Source organism: Corvus hawaiiensis, chromosome 4 (assembly GCF_020740725.1).
Source record: "Corvus hawaiiensis isolate bCorHaw1 chromosome 4, bCorHaw1.pri.cur, whole genome shotgun sequence".
Lineage (NCBI taxonomy): Eukaryota > Metazoa > Chordata > Aves > Passeriformes > Corvidae > Corvus > Corvus hawaiiensis.
In genome coordinates this window covers 22,849,464-22,870,724 of record NC_063216.1, presented here as the reverse complement: position 1 = coordinate 22,870,724, position 21,261 = coordinate 22,849,464, and the positions used below count along the sequence as shown (strand labels likewise).

The following is a 21,261-nucleotide window of genomic DNA, read 5'->3' as shown; positions in this document are numbered from 1 at the left end:
ACTCCCAAAGACATAGTTTTTTTAAAAACCAGACTTTTAGTTACAAATTATAGGTAAGATTTAATCTGTTTCACACAGTTTGAGACATGCTGCACAATGGATTTTTCCCTTGTCTTGCCACAGTGTTGGTATATCCAGAGGCCTCCTAATTCTTTCCCCTCAAGAATGGAAGAAGAAAGAAACATTGTGCAACATGTCTGGAGCATGTCAGCCCTCCACTCAACACCCTCCTAACTCCGGAGCTGCACTTTTGGTACACTGCTTACACAAAGCTGCGTAGCCCTCAAAACCTTTCTAATTGCATTCTCCCTCAAATTCTGTCTAAGACAAGCAAGACTGTTTGAACAGAAGTTTGGGATTGGGTTTTCTATCTCAAATATCGCTTACCCATAGCAGATTTTGAGATCAAAGTCTGTGTTCTTTAAGGTAAGGCCACAGGAGACAGTACATCCCTCCTGCAGTGCACAACAGCCTGATGGACAGGCTTTCATGGCAGGGCTTAGGAATAGCAGGATTCCAAACACCTTCATTTCTGCCTCCACTGGGAAAGGGAATGATGGACACATCTCATCTTCTCAAACCACCTTTGCCAAGCAACACAATGAAGGGCAATGAAATGTAGCTTTCATTTATGTCACTAAGCTTTGAAGTATTTGGGAATATCGCTTCTCATTTTAACAACAGTAATTTAGTGAGCATGCTGAACAGATGACTGTTTTTAAAGACTTAAAAACTGTCATTATTTCAGCATATTTAGCCTTTCAATTGTTAAATAAATCATTATCTGTCTACTTTAATTTGTGTTGTCCAAGAATGGAGACAGGTTACACAGAACACATAGGCATTTTCTAAGGCCAAACTGAGCCACATCAAAGGTCTATCCAGCAATGACCAAAAGTCAGTGCCAAGTAAAGCATGTAAGATGATAATTTTTCCCCAGTTCCTAGCTGGGGAGTTGGATGAGTTGGAGTTTCTGAGTTGGATGTGCTTTCTGCATATTTAGTAGCCTGGATTTCTTATTTCAACTTGGCAAATCTCTCTTGGAGCCTGCATAAACATCCAGCACACTCCTGGTATCTTGCAGGAAGAAGCTCTCCAGCTCAACTACCTGTTGCAAGCCACTTCCTTGCCTTGCTTGGAACCTGTCTCCTCTCAGATTCATTTGATACACCCCAAGTTCTACGTGCCCCCCTCCTCCACACAATCATGGATGCACACACCTCTCACACCCCCAGTCTTGTAATTTACACCGTATCACCTCTAAGGGATGACAAATTCTGACCTCATGAGTCACTACTTTTTCAACCCCCTAACTTATACCTGCCCCTAATGTTGGCCCCAATAAACCCTGCAAAAGTTACAATGCTCCATTGGGTTCATCCCTTGCCAGCTGAGACCCCAGCTTCACATCTAACTTCATGAATTTCACAAAGACTGCCACACATCTCCAAACAACTGTTTTTCTTTTTTATTCCACTGTTATCAGCCTTCCTTCTAGTCCCACAGAGCTGGCCAAGTCTTACAATAAGTTTCAACTTTGTTGAAAACCATAACATTTACCCTGGCGAGACATGCACAAAAACCACATTTCCAGCTCAAATAAGGACAACTCTTTGAAAACAGAAACTCCCATTTGTTACCTAAATGATCTTCAGAGTTACAAAACAACTTGCCCACTGCCTGAAACTAACCCTTGCTTCAACCACAGTGACAGTGTTAGTAATCACTTCAAGAGCACTACCCAAAATTGATCTTCCTTTTAGTTTCTCGTCTTGACAGCAAACTTAGCTCTTCCGCTGCCTTCTTCCCAACTCAACCCAAATTGCAATTAACATCTTAGCTTCAGTGCTGTGTCCTAATTACTGTCTTCAAAACCTTGTTGAAAACTTCCCACACCAGCTCTTCACATGCTGCTGCACTGTAGCTGTCCACAGCTGAGGAACATACACTGCTTAGGAGCTTCTCTGAGGCTGGACCATACACACAAGCACTCCTGTGGCCCTCCTCTGGACTCACTCCAACAGGTCCATGTATTTCCTGTGCCAAGGACCACAGAGCTGGATGCAGTGTGCCAGGAGAGGTCTCACAAAAGCAGAATCACCTTCCTCGACCTTCCTGGAAACCACACCTGTGCCACTTCAACCTTGCTATCTCCAGCTGACATCCCAGTCCTGCACTTGGGATGACTGGCACAATGCCAGTTCAGCAGCAATAGCTTCAGCTCTGACCACGGCAAGATAAAGTCTCAGGTTACAGTTATAGCCTGAGTCTGAAAGGGGAGGAAGTTTTGGAAAGGTTGTTGCCAAGATAAGGGCTGTGGTCAGAGGGTGCATCATGGGCTGTCAGTTCAGAGACAGTCACTGGGTCTTTGTACCTGCAGGACTGACACTGAGACCTGCTGAAGGGTTGGGTTTCCTGAATGGAAGATAAAGGCTTCTGGGTAAATTGACTAAAATGAGGATTAAGATCAAGCTCAGCAGAAGTGGAAGAACTGAGATAAATAAAGGGTTTTAGAATCCCTTCATAACAGTAATACTGCTTTTTACTGCAGTGGATTTCCTTAATTACATTTGGAGTAGGTAGGTGTTGCTGGACTGCAGGTGAAGCCGGGGCTGCTGCTGGGCCCAAGGGAGGACCTCAGCCAGCAGCACTCTGGCTTCTTTTTCCTAAGCCTGCTAATAAAATCCACAGTGCCAGTGGTAAAAATAGTCACTGTTTCATACTCTGAGAATGACTCAGATTTTGGGTTTAGAAAACCCTCCCCTGTCATTAGAATAGGCAAAGAGACAAACACGCAAAAGAACATGCACAGAAGAGGTAACTGAAATTAGGCCAGCATCATTTGTGACTTGGTGACCTCCATCTCAGGATAAACATCTCAAAAAGGGACAGCAGCAAATCCTTCACGCTGTGCTGCACCGAGTCTGGCATTAATAACTCCACCGGAAACAATCACATCAGAGCTTTCCAAACAAGACAATGTGCTTCCTGGGAGCACTTTTAGCCTTGATGGTAATAGGAGCTGTTGCCACGTTATCGTAAAGGTTCCCCAAATGAGATCCAGTCCAGTTCTGCAGCAGATGTTGGATAAGGATTGCTTGATCGTAACCTGTGTCTCAGCTGCAATTCCACTGTTGGAATGAGGAGCCAGCAAGGCCAGAACATGACACACAGGAAGACTCCTCCCATTTTCATTTGAGACATCGGGAAATTCCTGCAGAAGCCTCAAAATTGTCTTTCAGTAGCTAAACAGAGCAAACACTCGTGCACATGGCCCCTCCACCTTCACTGCTCAGTCACTGATACTACACCAAGAGGCATGGTGTAGTATATTTTTATACAAACTTCAGCTGAAGCCAGAACTCTGAATGCTTCCACCACCCCACATCTCAGGAGCAGCCAGTTTTAAGATTTAGAATTATGCCTCAGTTACTGGGCTTTCCAGTCCTGTGCTCAGGCAACTAAACCTTATTCTTTGGGCTTTGCGTAAAAATAAGCACACATTTTTCAGTAAGAAAACAGCTGTAATACAACCCTACAGGACCTGCAATGTGCTTTGGGGTTCAAATAATTCTGGTTGCTTTCTATTCTAGACAGAGCAATACAGAGAAGTAATTAAGACAACAAAACAAGTTTTTTTCATTCTCATCTGCAAACCATTTTAGTGTAGGAAAATGTAACATCAAGACCACACTTTTGAAAACTTTTGTTTGACTGCTGTCATCGTACCTCGTCAGTAAATACGGTGAGAATGAGGCTGGATTGTCCTGCTCTGAAAACATCGGCATGGAACCTCCCATTATCCAGAGGCGGAAATACAACACGAGGATCACCTTCAAAGAAGAACATCTCCGTTAGCAATGCACTTCTACGAAGAACTAAGTCCTCCAGCAAATGTCTTGTTGTGATAGCTCTCCGTGCTGTGCAAAGCCAGTCAGCTCAGCAGTTTAGGCACAATTCAAGTTGGCCACCTTACACAGGGTGACAAACCTGCCAGCCCCCAGCACAGACAGCACACTGCGACGTTGTGTGTCCCTCTGCCGTGCCTGCATTACTGACAGCAACTGGCACATCTCAGTACCCGCCACAAAGGCAGCATTCTGAAGGACAAATCCTTCACTCTGCTGCAGTGTAGACTGCAGAAGTTTGCTACTGACTGCTACCTAAATGCAGAGGGAAAAATCACGGCTGATATTTTAAAAGTTCTTATCATTTATCCATGCTGGCACAGGTGTAAGGACAAGCTCCATCGGTGCTTCTCATGCTGTGCAATCCTAATTCCTGGAAGAATTTCTGCAAGCTGCCACTCCTTCACCTTTCTGGTAACTGCTTGTCAGGGGACAAGCAAGGGGATCTGGCTCCTGGAGCAGCACACCCAGAACATTCCCATGGAAGTGCTTGTTTTCTCCTCTGCAACATGTTGAGTCTTGCTTGGAGCGCATCAAGCAGCAGTTTTTCTTATGACTTACTGAGCCCTGCATTGGCATTAAGAGCATGTCACTGACCAGGCAGCCCAGTGCCACCGAGTCCCCTGTATTTAGGGCAGGAAATACCTGCAGGTGATTACACAGTTGCAAGGGCAACCACTATAAATCTAAAGGTTTGAGCTGAAAATACAGTAATATTCTTGTTTCTGCCCAGCTGAAGTTTTCTAGACTAATTTTCAAGCCTAACTTTGTATTAAGATCTCCCATGTGAGCTTTCAGAGTCTTTTGGGATACTACTATGCATTGCTCATTCTCATCAAATACACAGAAATGCAAGTCCATTCCTACTTACGTAGCTTGTCACCAAAGCAGCTCTCTTCAAAAAAGGCCTTGCAGTATACAAGAAATTCTGGTTTTTATTTGCAGTCAGGTAGCTGAAATATAAGGAAACAAATGTTTGTTGAAGTACTTTGGAACACTAACTCATTTTTCAAACGGAGAAAAATGTGTACATTGATTTAACCACCCTAAATGCAGTAGTAATGACATCACTCCTACTCTTCAAAGATCTTTCCACATAAGTAAAATACTGAGACTAGTTCAAGTAATACACACCGTAATACATTGCAGTTTTGCCATCAAAATATGGTTTTGGTGTGTTTGTTAGTTTGTTGGGTTTTTTTTTTAATCTTCTATTAACTCCTTAATCCTCAGAAAAATCCCATGTGGGTCTCAGTGAGATTGCTGTCTTCAGACTCCCAGATGACTACACGGAGACACGTTTTTAAAAGGTCACCCAAACAGAGCAATTCAATTTTAGACTGTGATTAAAATGCAAAAACTCCTTGTTCCCAGCTCTCTGCTCAGTCTCTAGAGAGAAGAATAACTATCTAGCAGAACTGATTCTAAGCATTTATTTTGGAGCGCATTCTGCACGTTTAAGTTTCATCACAAGTCTGCTGACAAAGTGCTGTGACAATTAATTGCACAGACACAAACACACAGGTGGCTTACTGTTGTAGGAATGTTCATAAAACCCTTCTTGTTTCTCAATGAGTAAAATTAAACTGTACTGGGAGCCAAAACTACGCATTTATTTTAATACAGAGTAGAAGCACTTGCCAAAGTCTAAGGAACTTTCTTAATATAACAAACAGTGCCATATCCATGATATTAATTTCATGATAATTCCATTTCTATTGAACCTTACAGATGCTCCATCATTGTAATAAAGAAATGACAAAAAGAAATACAGAAGAGACAACAGGAATATTTTAAGCATATAGGAGGTAAAACTATTGAAAAAAGACAACTTATTTTAAGAAGTTATATATATCAAGGAAACAAAATAAATTCAGAAGGAAAACATTTGCAGGTTCTTCTGCATAACATACAATCAGTATCAGGATACTCTATTTAAATGATTTACAAAACCTGCAGTTTGTATTGCAACACCTTCAAGCAAGTTACCTTTCCAAGCATGAAATCCTCATATGTTTCTCCTGTGAACATCGAGCATATAAAACACATCTTATTTCCTCTCCAAATTCCTTAAGACAGACTATCGCCTGATTGCTTCCACCCTTCATGTCTTTGAAAAAACAAGACTGAAGCACTTCCTAATGCAGCCAAGAGTCTTTAATATCTGGGGTTTTGTTCAAATTTTCTATAGTAGGAAGTTCGCAAGCCTGGTCACCATGGCAAGATGAAGAAAAGATTATACTGCAGAAAAAAGCACCAGGGCAAAGCCAGCAAGAAACAGAGGCAGCATTTACCAAGATGAAAGAAGTACATCTGGATGTTCTGTACAAAAGAACTGCTCTTCAGAAAACTTTCCCTAAGTGCCATGCCTAAAACTAGGGAACTAAACCACACAGTGTAAAGCAAGCCAGATGACTTTCAGTCTTTGGTGTCTACTTATTGTCAAATGTTGACATTTAAGCACCAAACCTGACTTAAATGTCAGACTAGTCTTCAAGGGCTGAACGCCTCAAAGTGCAAAGTTTCTTGAGTTCCCACTGATTTTAATCAGGCTCCAGCAAGTACAAGAGAGATGAAACTAAGCCTTCAGCTTTTTCTCCCCACGAAAGGTCAGGTTGGCCTTCAAGGGCTCACCATGGCCTGGCTCCAAAGCCCACCGGAACCAAAGGGAAAGCCTCTCACTGACTTTAACAGCATTTGGACCAAACCCCAGGCTTTTGTCCCCTACTGGAGCCCTTTATGAAACTCAATCCCCTCGTGATTTGCAGCAGGAAGCGTTTGGTTGCACTTTGTTTACATTTTTATGTGTGGAGAGAGGAGAGCCTTCTATTCATCACACTGTCTGACTCTTTTCAAGAACCTGTTTTCACTTCCTTTTAACTCTCTGCAACACTTTAGACAGGAATTTTCCATTACAAGTACTTGCTTTCGGTGGAATTATTCTAGGAAAAGATCAACTAGAACAGTTCAGCTCTTTCTCCAAGGCTTCAGTTACAGACAGAGGAGCACTTTTATCAGTGTCAAGAAGTCTGCCAACTTCATCCTTGAGAAACAGCATCACGTTGCATCAGTGACCTAAAACTTGTGGGGTGGCCATCATCTCCAGGCCGTGCGTTTGCTCTCTACCCATGGTGAGGCAATGAATAGTTCAATTAAGAAGTGAAACTTTTCCATTTTGAGAAAGCTGCTGTCCTGAAGTCTGTGTGGAAACCGCAAAAGATACCATGGTTCATTGCTCAGCAATCCTGCTCTCCACCCATCAGATCGACCTGCGGGAGTGGTATAAATGGACAGGTCACACTCAATGCCTCAAAGATTTACAAGAACCACGTGGTTTTACAGAACACCTCACTGGGCTACCACCTGTGCCAGGGAAGGTAACTAGTAAAACATCTCCCATCTAGTGCAGGTGAAAGAACAACACACAGTTTGTGTATCAAAACCAAATGAACTTCAAGCGAGACCTGGATGAGGAAATTGTATACGTGTCAGTGACAGACAGCATGTAAAATGCAGTAGCTTTTTCCATGTAAAATCTCAGCTTGCAAACACATCTAAGGTTACACAGAACTTTGCTCAGACAACCTTAAGATCAGCCAAAGCTCTTAATTTTTCTTTAACCAGAAGAAGGAAAGAAATTACTATTTTAACAGTTAAACTGTTTTATACCCCTTTTTAACAGCTGTCTTGTAAAAAGTCATTTACAGGTCAGATTTCCCTGCATTGGCCAACCTCTCCAGGCTGCCAAACATCCCTCTATTCATGGGAACCACTCCCTATCACCTGCTCCACCCCAACCAGCACAATTGTGGTGCCAAGAACATGCCAAAACACACACACACATCCGCTCCCACATGAGACTGGGCGTGGGATGTAGTTAGGCAAAGTGGGTTGATGGTAGCACCACACAGCAATACGCTACCTCCAGAGTATGTGAACATTTCAAGGTGTGGATCTTCCAGATTTTCCTAAGAAAATTATAAAATTAGAGGAGAAAATCCAGATCATCAGGTTCACTAAACAAGTGTGAAAAGAGCCCATTTGGGCAGGGGTTCCACTTCTGCTTCATGCCAGCTTTCCCACAAAGCAACCCAGCATGTAATTATCTGCTTGCTATCTTTTAAAAGCCTTTCAGGAATACTTCCCAAAGCAACCAGAATCACAACAAATAATAAATCCAAGAAAAGCTTAATAATGCAGGGACTTCTCTCACACAGTTCAAGCAGAGGCCAAGACAGATATTTGGCAGTCTCAGCTTCCTGAAAAGCATCCTGGAATCAGTTACATCATCAGGGCACTCCAAGGTTCTATAATTGAGCAGGGTAGGTGGCCCAGTAAAATTCAGTATGGTGCAGTTTACAGGAACATACACTTCACTGGTACCAGATGGACTCTGGGTTAATCAAAACAAACTTCTCTAAGAAGCAGGCAGCTTTTTTAATTTGCCTGTGCCATTGGAGGCACCTCGAGCTTACAGAACAGTGTGGGGCAGCTCCTTGGCTGCTGGTCATTGCCACAGCTCTGTGAGCTATTGGACCACAACTGGAAAGAGGTTTACCCCACACTGCAGCTGACTCAGCTTTGGCATTAAACGTGAGCTTGCTCTGTGCTGTCTTTGAAGGCTTTCTCAAGGGAAGCAAATAAACAACTGAGATCTATGATGGACTCTCCACCAGGAATGTCTCAAAGACCAAGGTAAGTATGGATAAGTGTTGCTATATCAAGAGATTGTTTTGGCCAGGTCCCTTCACTCTGAGAGGATCATTGCTCTCATTTATATTCTTCTTAGGAAGCAGGTCCAACTCCCAGCAACCACCAGAGTTTTGAACTGGCACTTTCAAACTCCTAACACTACAGGAAGCTATTGGGAAGATGAATATAAAAGCAAGGCTGTTCTCTTATTCTTAATTATTGGTAACAGTAAGACACCTCTAATCAAGAACCTTTTTAAACTTAGAAGGGGCTATTTTAAGTACATGCCAAAGCTTTAGGTCATTGATAGATGCACAGACTAATTCCAAACCAGCTTGACAGGGTCCCCTGCTGAGAATAAGCAAGTTTTACAGGAGCCATATTCTGTCTGTAGAGACCACCTTACCTTTCCTACTTAAAGAGGACTTCCTTATCATCTGTCCAGGCAGCTGCATCTTACACTAGAGAAGTATCTTTTTTAAAAATCCAATATATCTAGACACATCTGGGTATTTAACTTGCTTAAAGTACTTGTCTATTCAGGGAAACAAAATACCAGTCATAGCTGCAGGTTTTGCAAGGGAGAAGAAAAGCCCTCCTGCTTCCTTCTTTTTGAGTAGTCTTGACCTTCCCCACAGCATGTGTGTGGCATCCTTGCTCCTTATCTCCCTGGAGAGCCTTAAACCCCAGCTACCACTCCCCATGCAGACCTAGATGCATAAACACACACAAGCAGGAGCAGTTTTACAGACTCTTTTGGGAGCCATGGAGAAGTTTTATGAAAGTCACAACTGCCTTAACTCATTTTCACTGATAATATCATGTATTCTTTGTGTACATTTTCAGTTGTGACCGTATTTGGAATTTTTGCTGTTTACTGGATTTTTGGGGAAAGCAAGGGCAGGGCATACACAGCAGAGAAGGTGATCCCACTCAGGGCTTTTCCTTATTCTCTTAGGCAATCCATACTTCATTCTGTGTGGGATGAAAGTAGAGGAAGAAAACTGGGAGGAACAGGGAGAGGAGGAGAGAGAGGCACAGTAAGGGATCAGGAATAGAAAGAGAAAAAAGGAAAGTAGCAAAATGCACTTAACAGATCAAAGATGTGACCGAGAACATGAAAAAGGGTTTCTCTTCATACCAGACATTCCACCGGTGCGAGGAGGAGACAAAGTGGAGGAGGGCTAACAGGAAAAATAAGACCTCATCAAAGTACGGCCACCAGATCCGCCAGGTCTCGGGAAACCGGAACACCATGCCTGCAGTTTAAAGCTTCCCTCGATTTCAGCCATTTTATTTCTTCTGCATCACACACACCTGAGGCATAAGCTCATTTTTCCCTGTCCTAGTCCAGTGAAAGGCTCCTATGGAGGTAATTTCAAGCAACTGCACTATAAGCAGCACTGATAGCAGCTTTGGCTGCTCCCCACATTCAGCTACAAATCCCTTTTTACAGCTGCTTGTGCTTTTAACAAGCTTTATTCATCCGGGCTGAAAATTTTCTCTTCCAGGAGTTTATGTTAAGCTGAAACTGTTTTCTTCCTTGAAAGTGTCAGGTAAAACAGTTCAGCTTTTCCTGAAAAAGCAATTAGAGAGACCTGCCCATGTTGATGAAGTTCTGAAACCACTTCACTGGGAAAACTCCATGGTTCCATAGTTTGGAGTGGGGATTTGTTGTTTAGTAGAGGGACTGCAGAGATGCTGCTGGCTTTGATTTCAGTGACAACTGACTGTTTCTGGGCATGTGACAAGCCACTGGGAAAAGATCTCTATTTGCAATGCTCACTAGAGATCTGTAACAATTCCCCAAGGTCTCCAGCCCTACCAAACACCTTCTAGAAGGAACAGCATCAGACTTCCCTTGCATTGCTCGTGCAGAGCCATTGAGATAGGAGATTCTCTCTCCTGCAATGCCTGTATCCAGCCTGGAGACCATTTGCTTGGACTGCAGAGGGCTGAAAACGTGTCTGAAGGAAAGGCTATGTGAGTATGTGTTACAAGGAAGAGAGGGGATAAAGGGAGAAGAAAGGAAGGCAGGCACAAAGAGGAAAGGGAGGGGAAAAAAGATGAGCCAGGAAAACATACATGGCAATATTCAGACCTCTGCTGCTGTCAGAGATCCAGCGGCAGTATCCAAAAAAACTGCTGCCACTGGAGCTCCATTCACTGGTGTTCCCAGTGAGCACTCAGGAGCTGGACTGCAGCACAGGAAGCAGGAAAACCCTTGCTTTCCCCTGAGCAGCTGCACTTGCAAAAGCAGCTGTGCTTTCTGTGAACCAGCCTAGCAGGAGCAGATGAACCCAAAACCACACAGGACTCCTACAGGCTGACTGCTGCCTTTGTGGCTGCACAGGGAAGATGTGGCAGAGCTGGAATACAGCCATCCACAAGGTACAGCACCACATCCATGGAGCACACTCACTCTGCGTGGCCAGGCTTGGCAAGGGGGCTGCTTGCACAGGCAGGGAGCACGAGGTCTGCACGGTATCTAAAACTCTTCCTAATCACAAAAAACTACCTTACTTGACAGCTTTTATGTGAAGAAAGGAGGAGGTTATCCTCCTCTCATGCACAAGGCTCTGTTACCCTGAGTGTAAATTATTGAGGTGTCCCTGGGAATCAAGTGTCCCAGTAAAAATTTACAAACAAGCCATAAAAATTGTGGATGCCTGCTGCCTTGCTTTGATGCTCTCTGTAAAGAGTTTCATGTCACTAAACACACACTGGTCCAGCGAGGCTGTTAATTTACAGAAGGAACCATGGTAGCTTTAACATTATATACATGCAATTAGGGAATTAAGGATCTAACTTTTTGCTGTTGTCTTTGACAAGGATGCCAATAAGTGAACTTTAAAAGAAACACAACCAACAAACAAACAAAAAAAGAAAAATGCAGAGAAAGGGCACAGAAATCAATGTCTGTGAGACTGTCACTGGTTTTGGTGATCCTCCTTTATACTCCATGCATCATCCCTAAAAATGGGATAGGCACTGATGAGAAGCATAGGGGTAGGTAAGAGTCAGCTGGTCCCAATCCCAAACCTGAAACAGCTTTTTAAGGAATTTAAACTATGTTATTGGTACAGAGTTTGGCTTGAGGAAGGAGGGAAGAAAGAAAACTTTTATAGGCAAAGATGCTCTCAATCAGGGCAAATGCTCAGTTGTGGGTTGTTTGGTTTTTTCCTTAAATACATTTGCTCAACTGAATTATATTTTATAAGTCATCATTTGGAGTCAGGTCATCCCCAAAAAAACCTTTTGGAAATGCTTGGAGAGGCACATAATGGTTTAGCTGTGAGCATTTCTGGTAAATCAAGTAGAAGTGGTAAGCAAAAGTCTGGTTTCAGAAGGAAATATGGGCACAATTTGCAAGGAAATGCAGGGAGACCACCTGAACCACTGGGAAAGGCAGCCTGAAGAGCACTGCTTTATTTCAAAGCCTAGATGTTTGGAAGTTTTTTTTATTCTGAAACTACTTGTAAAATTCAATTTAAATCCACATTTTGCACTTAATTGAGGGGGGGGGGGGGGGGGGAAATTAGGCATCCACAATTCGAATCCTTGACTTTGCAATAACAGGATGAAAAGAGGAGCAGTCATCACACTGCTTTGATGAGGGAGGGGGACTGTGGACCTTCAGGACAGTAAACCAGAATGTGTATTGGGAGATTGGTCCCTTTTCCAAAAACTATTCCCATCCTTCAGCTACTTAAAACACAGCTTACTGCAGGTCAGTACTAAATACTTCAGGAAGAAGGTACTTCCTTTCTGGAAAACTCTTAATCTGACATTTTATCTACCCTGTCCCTTTGCTTCTGTCAGATTAAATAAAGCAATCCATAAATATGCCAAAGCCATCTCTAAATACAAAATAAATGGTAAAAAACTCCAACCTTCCTCACTTTTTTCTCTTAGGAAAAAGTCTGTTATTTTTAACATCCTCAAAAATAGCTTGTTCTTTTTAAATACGAATTACATGAGTCTGTTAGCGATATAGTGAAGAATCAACATTCTTCAGAGCTGATATCCCTTCAGAGAAACTTTTTGATGTTTGCAATCAAATGCAACTCAATGCCAAAGTTATACTGCAACACAGAGAGAATCTGGAAGAAAACAATTCAAAAATTGGCAGCCAATTACTTCTTTTGTCAGCAGCCCTGTAAGTAAATTGTGCCTGTGCTATTACTGTTGGCATGAAATACCAAACACTATACTTCCAACAACTTTTATCTCTGTTGCTTTTTCATACAAACATCTACAAATCCTTAAATTCTTCAAATTAAAAATGGACTGGTTCTTTCATCACATACATTTGTGGTTCAGTTATGATAGGGTTCATCTGTGAAAAATAAAAATTAAAATCTGCAATAGCCGGTAAAGATTAGTGGCTTACTTTAAATGGATTTCCTCTGCAAAGCTATTCTTTATATCTCATCTAAACAGATAATAAATGGTAAAAGCCAAAAAGCACATCAATAAAAAAATAATCCTGAAACTTGGCAGAATTATAAAAAATAATTACATTTTATCCTATTTTGACCACAATTCAGTCTCATCTATTGCCAGAAAAATAAAACCACAAATGTTCCAGTCTTCTTTAAGTCACTAAGATATATTCACTTTGAACTGCATTGGCAACTTCCAAAAAATAAGCAGTAGCAAGAAAACAACACTATTTTGTAGTCTCCATCTCCACAGAAGTAGGCTTAAATTCTGAAATTTAAAAGCCTGGCAAGCATGAAAGATCCTCTACAGTTTCTCATGGAAGTTTATGGAATATTGCACTCAGCCAAAAATCCAAGCAGCTTCTGCCTTGGGGATTTTGCCACAGCCTGTAACACACCCCCAACCTTTTACAGGATGGGGCTGGAGCTGACAGTGAATAACCACACCTTCCCACCTGACTGAGAGCCTCTGCCCAGGCAACCCATGCTAGAAGCACATCACCCACCTGGCTAGAGAGAAAACACATGGGGAAGTTTGTTCCAGGCTTGTTACCCTCTGATGCTGCAACAAAACCAATCCAGAGACTCTTGCTTGGTTTACTTACAGGAAACAGGTATTTGCATTAAACTAAGAGAGTCTTTTTCTTTTCTTGTTCTCCTTTAGTATTTGCACTGCATATGTTTGAGCCTATCATTAAACACAAAAAATAGCCCTTGTTGAAAACCTAAGAGAAAAATACCAGCCAGCATGAGTGATACTGCCAACCAAGAAAGATAGAGAGCTGCTGTTATTTCTGTATTTGAGTTATTGATTAAATGTAACATCCCTAAAGCAGCCATCAGAATTGCTATTCTACAAACATTCCTAGAGAAATAAAGACTTATTCCAAGTGCCAATCACATACACTCCTGTGGTTAAAATGCAATTAAACAAGTAAAGCATCCAATATACCTACAAGCCAAACAAAAACAAGTCATGGGAAGCTGAACTGGGGAGTAAAAACAAATGTAAGATTTTTAAAACATAATTTAAAAATGGGAAGTGTCAATACAGACTGTTCTTTGTAAGTCATTGAAAAAACTTTCAGGTTACAGGTACATGTATTATTTATACTCAGGCAAAAGGGGCCTTTTCCAAAGTATGTCTCAGGGCAGGAGGTTGCTGCAGTGTTTTCTGAGGAACAGAGAAGCAGTGGAGTGGAGTTTACCTAAGTGGCTGCTGCCTGTCAAAGCTTCCTCCAGAAAGCACCACCTCACCCAAGTGCACTTTACTTGAGCAGGGCTGTTTTGTCTGCTTCGGTTTCGATTCCTCGAATTGATAGCTCAGGGCTATGATGGAGAAGACACAAAAGGGCACTTTTCACAAGGGCCAGAAAGAAACGGATTTTACAAGATGGATGGAATGAAAGAAGGCAAAGCCTTGATGAACATATTGTGCTTCGGGCAACTTAATAAAACTCACATTACAAAAATCACTATAAATCATCTGCATGAGTTTAAACTCTTGCCCAAACCATACGTGCTGCATTACCCCATGGGCTGCTCACCTCAGGGACAAATAACAACTCTGACCAACTCTCCAGTACCTATTACAGAACAATAAACCCCTGCTCCCTTTTTTTGGTTATTGAGGGGTTTTTAACTCTAACAAGCTTGTTTTAGAGCCCTGAGCAGATCCAGGAGTCCCTCTCTTTGCAAACAGCCACCTGACAGCACACCAGAGCAGCTGTCTCCAGAATTAGGACAGAGACATCGAAACACACAGAGGCAAATTGATCCCATCGATCTTTCAGAGAGTTGAGAAGCACACAGTCCTCAGAGACCTTTATTATTCCACTCTGCAATGAAAGGGCCTGGCAGTAAATTAGAAAGAGCCAGTTTTATAAGCTGGGAGGGAAATGATTATAGAACATTATAGAACTGTAGCAGTTCAGGGATCTTCCAGCTGGTTTAAATGATTTGGCTTCCTTACAAACATATTGAAAGGCAAAAGAAGGGAAAACTTCTAAAGGTCAGCCATGAGTGCTGTAGGTACCCCATGAAGCAGAGTTACCAATTTATTCTCAAGCATTTAATGTAGAGACGGGAATGGGGAGAAAGGAGGAATACAGAGGGAGAAAGGAGGTTACTGCATCCATTTGCAAACATGGAACAAGGAATACCTTACACAAATGAGCAAAATAAAGAGGGACCAGAGAGCAACACTGAGCTCCACTCACCACAGCAGGCAAATGCTCAGGTATAAATTCATATTTCCCCAGGAAAGTGCTGAACTGACCCCGCTCTGCCCCAGCTCAAAAGGTGGCTTTTGCTGCTGAGTGAACTGCCTGCAATTCTCAGAAATTCCCAAGGAGAACAGGAGCTGATTCTTTGCCTCCTTCTTTTTGTTTTCTTGTTTTATTACACAAGCTTAGCTATTATCTGTGCCATACTGAAAGTTTCGCAGGGAAGCAGTAACATTTCTAAAATGCCTGGAGAAGAAAGAAGTGTTTGTTTCAGTTGAAACTTTTTGGTTATTTCAAGCCAGATTTGCAAATAGCTCTGCCAGCCCCAAACTGCACTTCGGTAAGCTCCACAAGAAAAATTCATGGAGTTGCATTGACCAGCCTTCAGCAGCCCAGGCTGGTGGGAACAAGAAGGAACATCTAAATCGCTTCCTTTTTCTATTCCGCCCCTGGGAGAAGTGTGACTGTTACTGAATCTAGCTATTTTTCTACATTTCTTATTTAGACAGTGTCCAAAATAGAAACAAAACATGTTGTTTACTGAAAAATGCTTTCTTTTCCTTTTCATTTTGGGGGGGAGAGGGGTTTGCAGATGGTTAGGGCTAATAAAAAACAGTGTCATTTAAGCAAAGCCTTCGAGGATGTCTAAGTGTTTGGGGTTTTTTCATTGGGATGAATCCAATAAATTCATTTTCACCCTGCTGGGAGTCAGCAGGAGCTTGCTTGTGTTCCCTCCTTCCTCCAAGGTCAGCAGGCCACCCTCTGCTTTGGTTCCTTGCCCTCCGTGCCCTGCGCCTGTCCCTGGGCACAGAGCGAGGCTGATGGCCAGCTGTGGGGTTGGAGCTGATGCAGACATCTGATCAGGATCCTGTGTCTGCCCCTCCAGTAACATCTGCAGAATAGGGATTCTGTTGTACCGTATCACACCCCTTGCCTCAGCCAACCATCTCCCAGTTGCACACAAGCTCACTTTAAAAATCAAACGTGCCAGACACCTCATTTATTTCAATTTCTCTTTCTCTCTTGCTGATCTGTCTTCCTGACTCTGCAAGGCCAGATCTGATAAAAATAATGTCAGCATCCAGCAAGTTATGGTAAAGGAAGTCAAAACCCTACAGACCCCATTCCACTCTCACTTCTGTCAACAGCTGGCTCTTGCTGACTTCGCAGCAGGAACCATAACTTCTTTCCCCTTCTTTATGATTATTTTTTAGAACAACTCTTGGTAGAGAGCCAGAACTTGATGAAGAATGAGACAATCCCACCGGGTGCCATCCATCAGTGTCCTGCCAGCATTCCTGATGCTGACCAACCCAGCATTCAGGATTTACAATGCTCATGTGAGCACATCACTGGCCTGGATCATCACCCCCACCCAGGAGGGGATGCTCCCTCTCTTGCCCTCTCTGCTCTGCCTCAGACAGTGCTCAATGGGAATCTGACAGATCAAACTCACAAAACAAAGCACCCGAAGGCACACACTAAAATCCTGGTGAAAGCTGTTAGAAACCCCTGCAAGAACAGTGGCAGCAGAGGGGTATTCAGAAAGGTTGGCTTTTGTCAAGGGAAACGAGCACCCCATGCACCCTTTCAGATCAGCAGTGAATGGGGAGGATGCAGAGCCATCCTCTGCTCTGAGCCATCATCTGGGGACCCTCTTTCTCTCTCCCTCAGCAACAGAGAGCTCATCTCCTGTGAACTCAGCTCCCTCAAACCCTACACTGTCCAGATGCAGCTCAGGCTTGACAAAAATAATTAGAGTGACTACTGAAGAAAAACACCTTTTGGATCTGGTATTTCTTGTGCGAAAGAGTGCAAGATGCTTTCACCTTTTTGGCAAACCTGCCTTTGAGTTCACAGCAACTGATGCCAGCTTTGATGGAAAAACATGTTGCTGAGCCTCAAAAAGCACAGGGCTAGCTTTCCCTTTGCTGCTCTGTGGGTCAGTCAAAGAGACAGATTCATAAAAGGAAAAGTTTCTGTCATCTCACAATACCAGCACACAGACAGGCTGCCTTTTGACAGGGAAAAAAATAAGATGACTACAAATAACGTTGATATGGTAACACATGCTTAAAATCAATAATGAGAAGGCCAGAGGAGAGCTTATCCAGAATCCCAAGTGCCAGCCAGTCTTACAGCACTTTGGCAGAGGCAGCTCTGGAAAAACAGGGTGGAGATACTTGCTTTATGGCTTACAGCTTGTCTGTCGATGCAGTCACACCTCAGCCATCTGCTTCAGCCAAACCCCAGGGACCAAACAGCTCCCAAGATGCTGAATTTGGGCAGGCTCTTTGGGACCACAAACCTCGGCTCTGAGGGGGAGCACCTGGCTGCCCCACAGCTGCTGAATCCCACCAGAGTGTGCACACCTCAATCACTGCTGCGTTCAGCATGAGCTGCACTGCTGGGCTTCTCCTCAGACACACATATTTTGGTAACTATCACCTCTGTCTCTGTGTATGTAGGCAAGCTGTCCACCCTACAGTCTACCACACTACCTGTCCACAGGGTCTCCAGGAATGTATAAGACCATGGTCACACTTCTCCTCAGAAGTTTCACGGATTTCACCTCCAGAATAGCAGAGTGGATTAAATCAAACAACCCACAGCAGTGCCTAGCACAAAAAATATGGCAACATCACCACCACTGGAAATTAAATGGGAGGACATAGGACACAAAATTCCTTGTGCTCCCAAAAGAAGGAACTAGTGTGTGTGCGTGGCACACTGTACCTTCACCAGCAAGTAAACACTTTGTAACAAGCAGCTTTGAATCCCAAATGGCTTCCCTGCAATTTCCAGAAGCACCAGTTATCCAGCCTCCCAGATGTCCTCAAGCTGCTTCATGGACACTTTTAAAAGCAAGTGTGTAGAAAATGCAGAACTGTTCCCATAAGGAAGCTAACCATCTTAGAGGAACCACAGGTGTGACTCCTAACATTCCTAACACGGGTTTCCACAAGTGTTATTTTGTAAGCAAGGCAACCATGCCAAAAAAATCCCCAAGCACTGCAAACACCTTTCTTAAGCTTGGGTTAACACTGAGAAGTGGGTGACGTCTTCACCAGTTTTGTCCTGCTGCCGATTTACATCTCAGCACTGTGGTATCAGCCTGAAACAGAGACCTGCTTCAAAGCATTCATAATGGAGACTGGGAAAAAGGGCTTTCCCAGTCAGACTGAGCTGGCATAGTTTATATAGGACACACTCAGGATCTTTACCCGACTGTGGACTGAAAGTGATCCAGAAGTTTTGTGGTTTCCATTCCCTTAACTGCTTAAAAAAAAAGATGTGCTCCATCATTTAAGAGAACAGCTGACACATTTCAAAGTTTCCTTTTAATTTCTATCATGAGTAGAGAGAATGGGAAGGTTGTGTAAGGAAATACTGCTTCGGAAATAAACTAGTGCAATATGAACATTGTTCCTAAGATTTCAATAGGGATGACTCCCACCTTCAGGAAGAAAGACACCGGACTCCATTTACTTAAAAAAAAAAAAAAAGCTTTTATGAGACTAAAGTTTCAGGTTACATGAGTTAAAGAAAGGCAGGTTTTTTTAACCCACCAAGTTTGGACTTTTTACCTGTCAATTTCTAAACCTAAAAACCTGTTCAGTTTTTTTTTCCTAAACTCTAAGGCATATGCTTTTCTCCAGGAGACTGAACCACTGCCAAAACCACACTGCTATTCAAGGATCTTAACATGCTTTGCAAAAACATTAATTAAAACTCACACAGCAAGAAGAAGGGAGTAAGGCAGGATCTTCTATTTCACAGCAAGGAAAGCTTCACTACAAAAAAAAAGGACAAAAAGATTTGACAACAGACCAACCATCTGCAGAGAACAGCAGAGGGGATGCTGGGAGGGCAGAGAGGTGCAGAAGAAAGAGTAAAACCCAGCATTTTATCTCTTGGCAGTGCTTTTGCTAGACTGTGCTCCTATTATGCCATATTAAGTTGGTTGAGATTGAAAATGGTGATTTAAGAGTCAGTTTCCTTACTCCTGGCCCTCCTCTACTTTCTCACCACACCTACACAATTGCTGCATCCAAATACACCACTGGCACCATCCCGAACAAAGCAGTTGCTAATTGTCATCTCTCGTTACAAGGACGCCTCATCTGTGCTCCTTTTGAGATTTATCACGCCGCCATTACTCCTCTCTGCAGCATCATTTCCCACTCAAGTGTGGCAAAATAAGGCAATAGGTACTTAAATGCAATTTGCTACATGGTCTGCATTAATTTCTTAGTGTCTTCTTAGAAGATAGTACCTAATCCATAACTATACATCCATTTGCTCTACAAATATTTGGACCAAAAAAAGTAGAGCCAGAGGGACAATTTGATTTCTACTGGATTTTACACACTCATTACTTCATAAAACACCAACACCATTCCACCAAAGTGAACTAAGGTTAGGAAAGCCCATAATAATACATCCTTACCACCATGGCAGGGCTAGAAAGGAAAATAAAGGGGCTTGTTCACATCAGACATCATTTGCTGCTTTTGCAATTGTCATTTCCCTTAAAAGAAAACCCCAAAAGCAGGTTCTTGGTGACTGGTGACTGCTCAGTACTCCTGCAGACAAAAAAGACAACCAAAGAGCTGTGAGTTCAGCAGAAAAACAATGCTTTCCTGAAGGCAGCAGGTCAGGGAACATTGTGATTCTCTATCCAGGAGGCTGGCACACATCCTAAGCAAAGGTTCTATCCACTTGAGCCACCCAGAGCAAGCACAGCATGTAGGCAGGAAGAAGGAACAAAGCAGGTGAAAGTGGGGAGCCAAGCTGCTTGGGCTGTTTCTTAACATAAATAGCTCCATATAATAGATTTTACTGAACCAGAACTTTACCAGAAGAGGAGAGAAGAAATCCATAACCCCTCACACTTGTACATTTTCAGCTCTTTGGACCTCAGTACACAGCTGACACCGTGGCTGCTACTCAGAGCAGATAGTGTGGCATCCATGCATGAAGTCGTCCACTGCCTGACACCAAAGGCTCCTCCTTGCCACAGAAATGTTCAGTCTTCACATCAGGTCGAGACACTGTATCACAAAGTCTATTTTTGTTACAGAAAAGAATGTTTTCAGATCAAATCTGTTTCCAAAACAAAGGAATTCACCTCCACAGGCCTGCAAGGGAGAGGGGAGGACAACATTCCTTCCTCTGCTCTCAGGAAATTACTTACCCAACTGCTAGGAGGTGTTAAGACGGCTGAGTCTCTTCCTGATGCCAATATTGAAAGGTGTCAAATGCCTTCATATCACACTGCTGTCAGAGCATGGTGAGGGAGCCAAGCACCACACATCCAAGCTCATGCAGAAAGTTTATTTTGTCTCCTCTGATCCAGAAACACTTCAGACCACTAATATATGCAGCTCCAAGATATTTCCTCTCTGGCTTTTTTTCCTTTAGCTAAAAAGGAGTTGGTACCATTGCTGAGTGATGGGTGCTTCTTAGTCAGAGCTGGAAAGCAACTTGCCTGAAGCTGATGCTCGGCAGCTGATGGACAAACTACCCTGCCCACAGAGGACTCCCCTTACCCTGCAGCAACCTGAACTACAGCCCATCCACCAGCCCATCCAGCAGCAGCTGCTGTATTGTCTCACATGTCCATGGAAGCCAGCTGCAGCCAAGAAAAGAGCCCAGCTTCACCTCATGGCTGAAGAAAAGTCAGTCAGCCCTGGAGCTGGGCCAAGCATGGGGATCATTGTATCTACACATCTTCCAAGGGGGACAGAGATGAAAGAAGCACACACCCTTCCCCTGGAGATTTAGCATCCCTTTCAGACTGTCCAGACAAAAAGGAGCAAATCACTCTTATCCAGTAAAAGGCAATCTTTCTATGGGACTTCATAGATAGAAATCCATGGCAAAGACAGAAAAAAAGCCAGATGTCTCTCTGGGAAGACAATCCTCTGGGAAGCAGAAGTACACTACCAGGAAAGGAAAGACAATCATCCTTTTCTTAAGCTATGATTT

General features: G+C 43.0%; 1 protein-coding gene across 1 annotated transcript in view; it reads right to left on the bottom strand.

The window, feature by feature from the left end:
* Nucleotides 1-21,261, bottom strand: part of TMTC1 (transmembrane O-mannosyltransferase targeting cadherins 1) — a 138,594-nt gene that overhangs the window by 80,836 nt on the left and 36,497 nt on the right. Inside the window, exons 6-7 of the mRNA XM_048300927.1 lie at nucleotides 4,780-4,861; nucleotides 3,730-3,833 (exon numbers count right to left, since the gene is read on the bottom strand). Of these exons, the coding sequence (XP_048156884.1) occupies nucleotides 3,730-3,833; nucleotides 4,780-4,861 (186 nt within the window). The remainder of the gene's footprint in view (nucleotides 1-3,729; nucleotides 3,834-4,779; nucleotides 4,862-21,261) is intronic.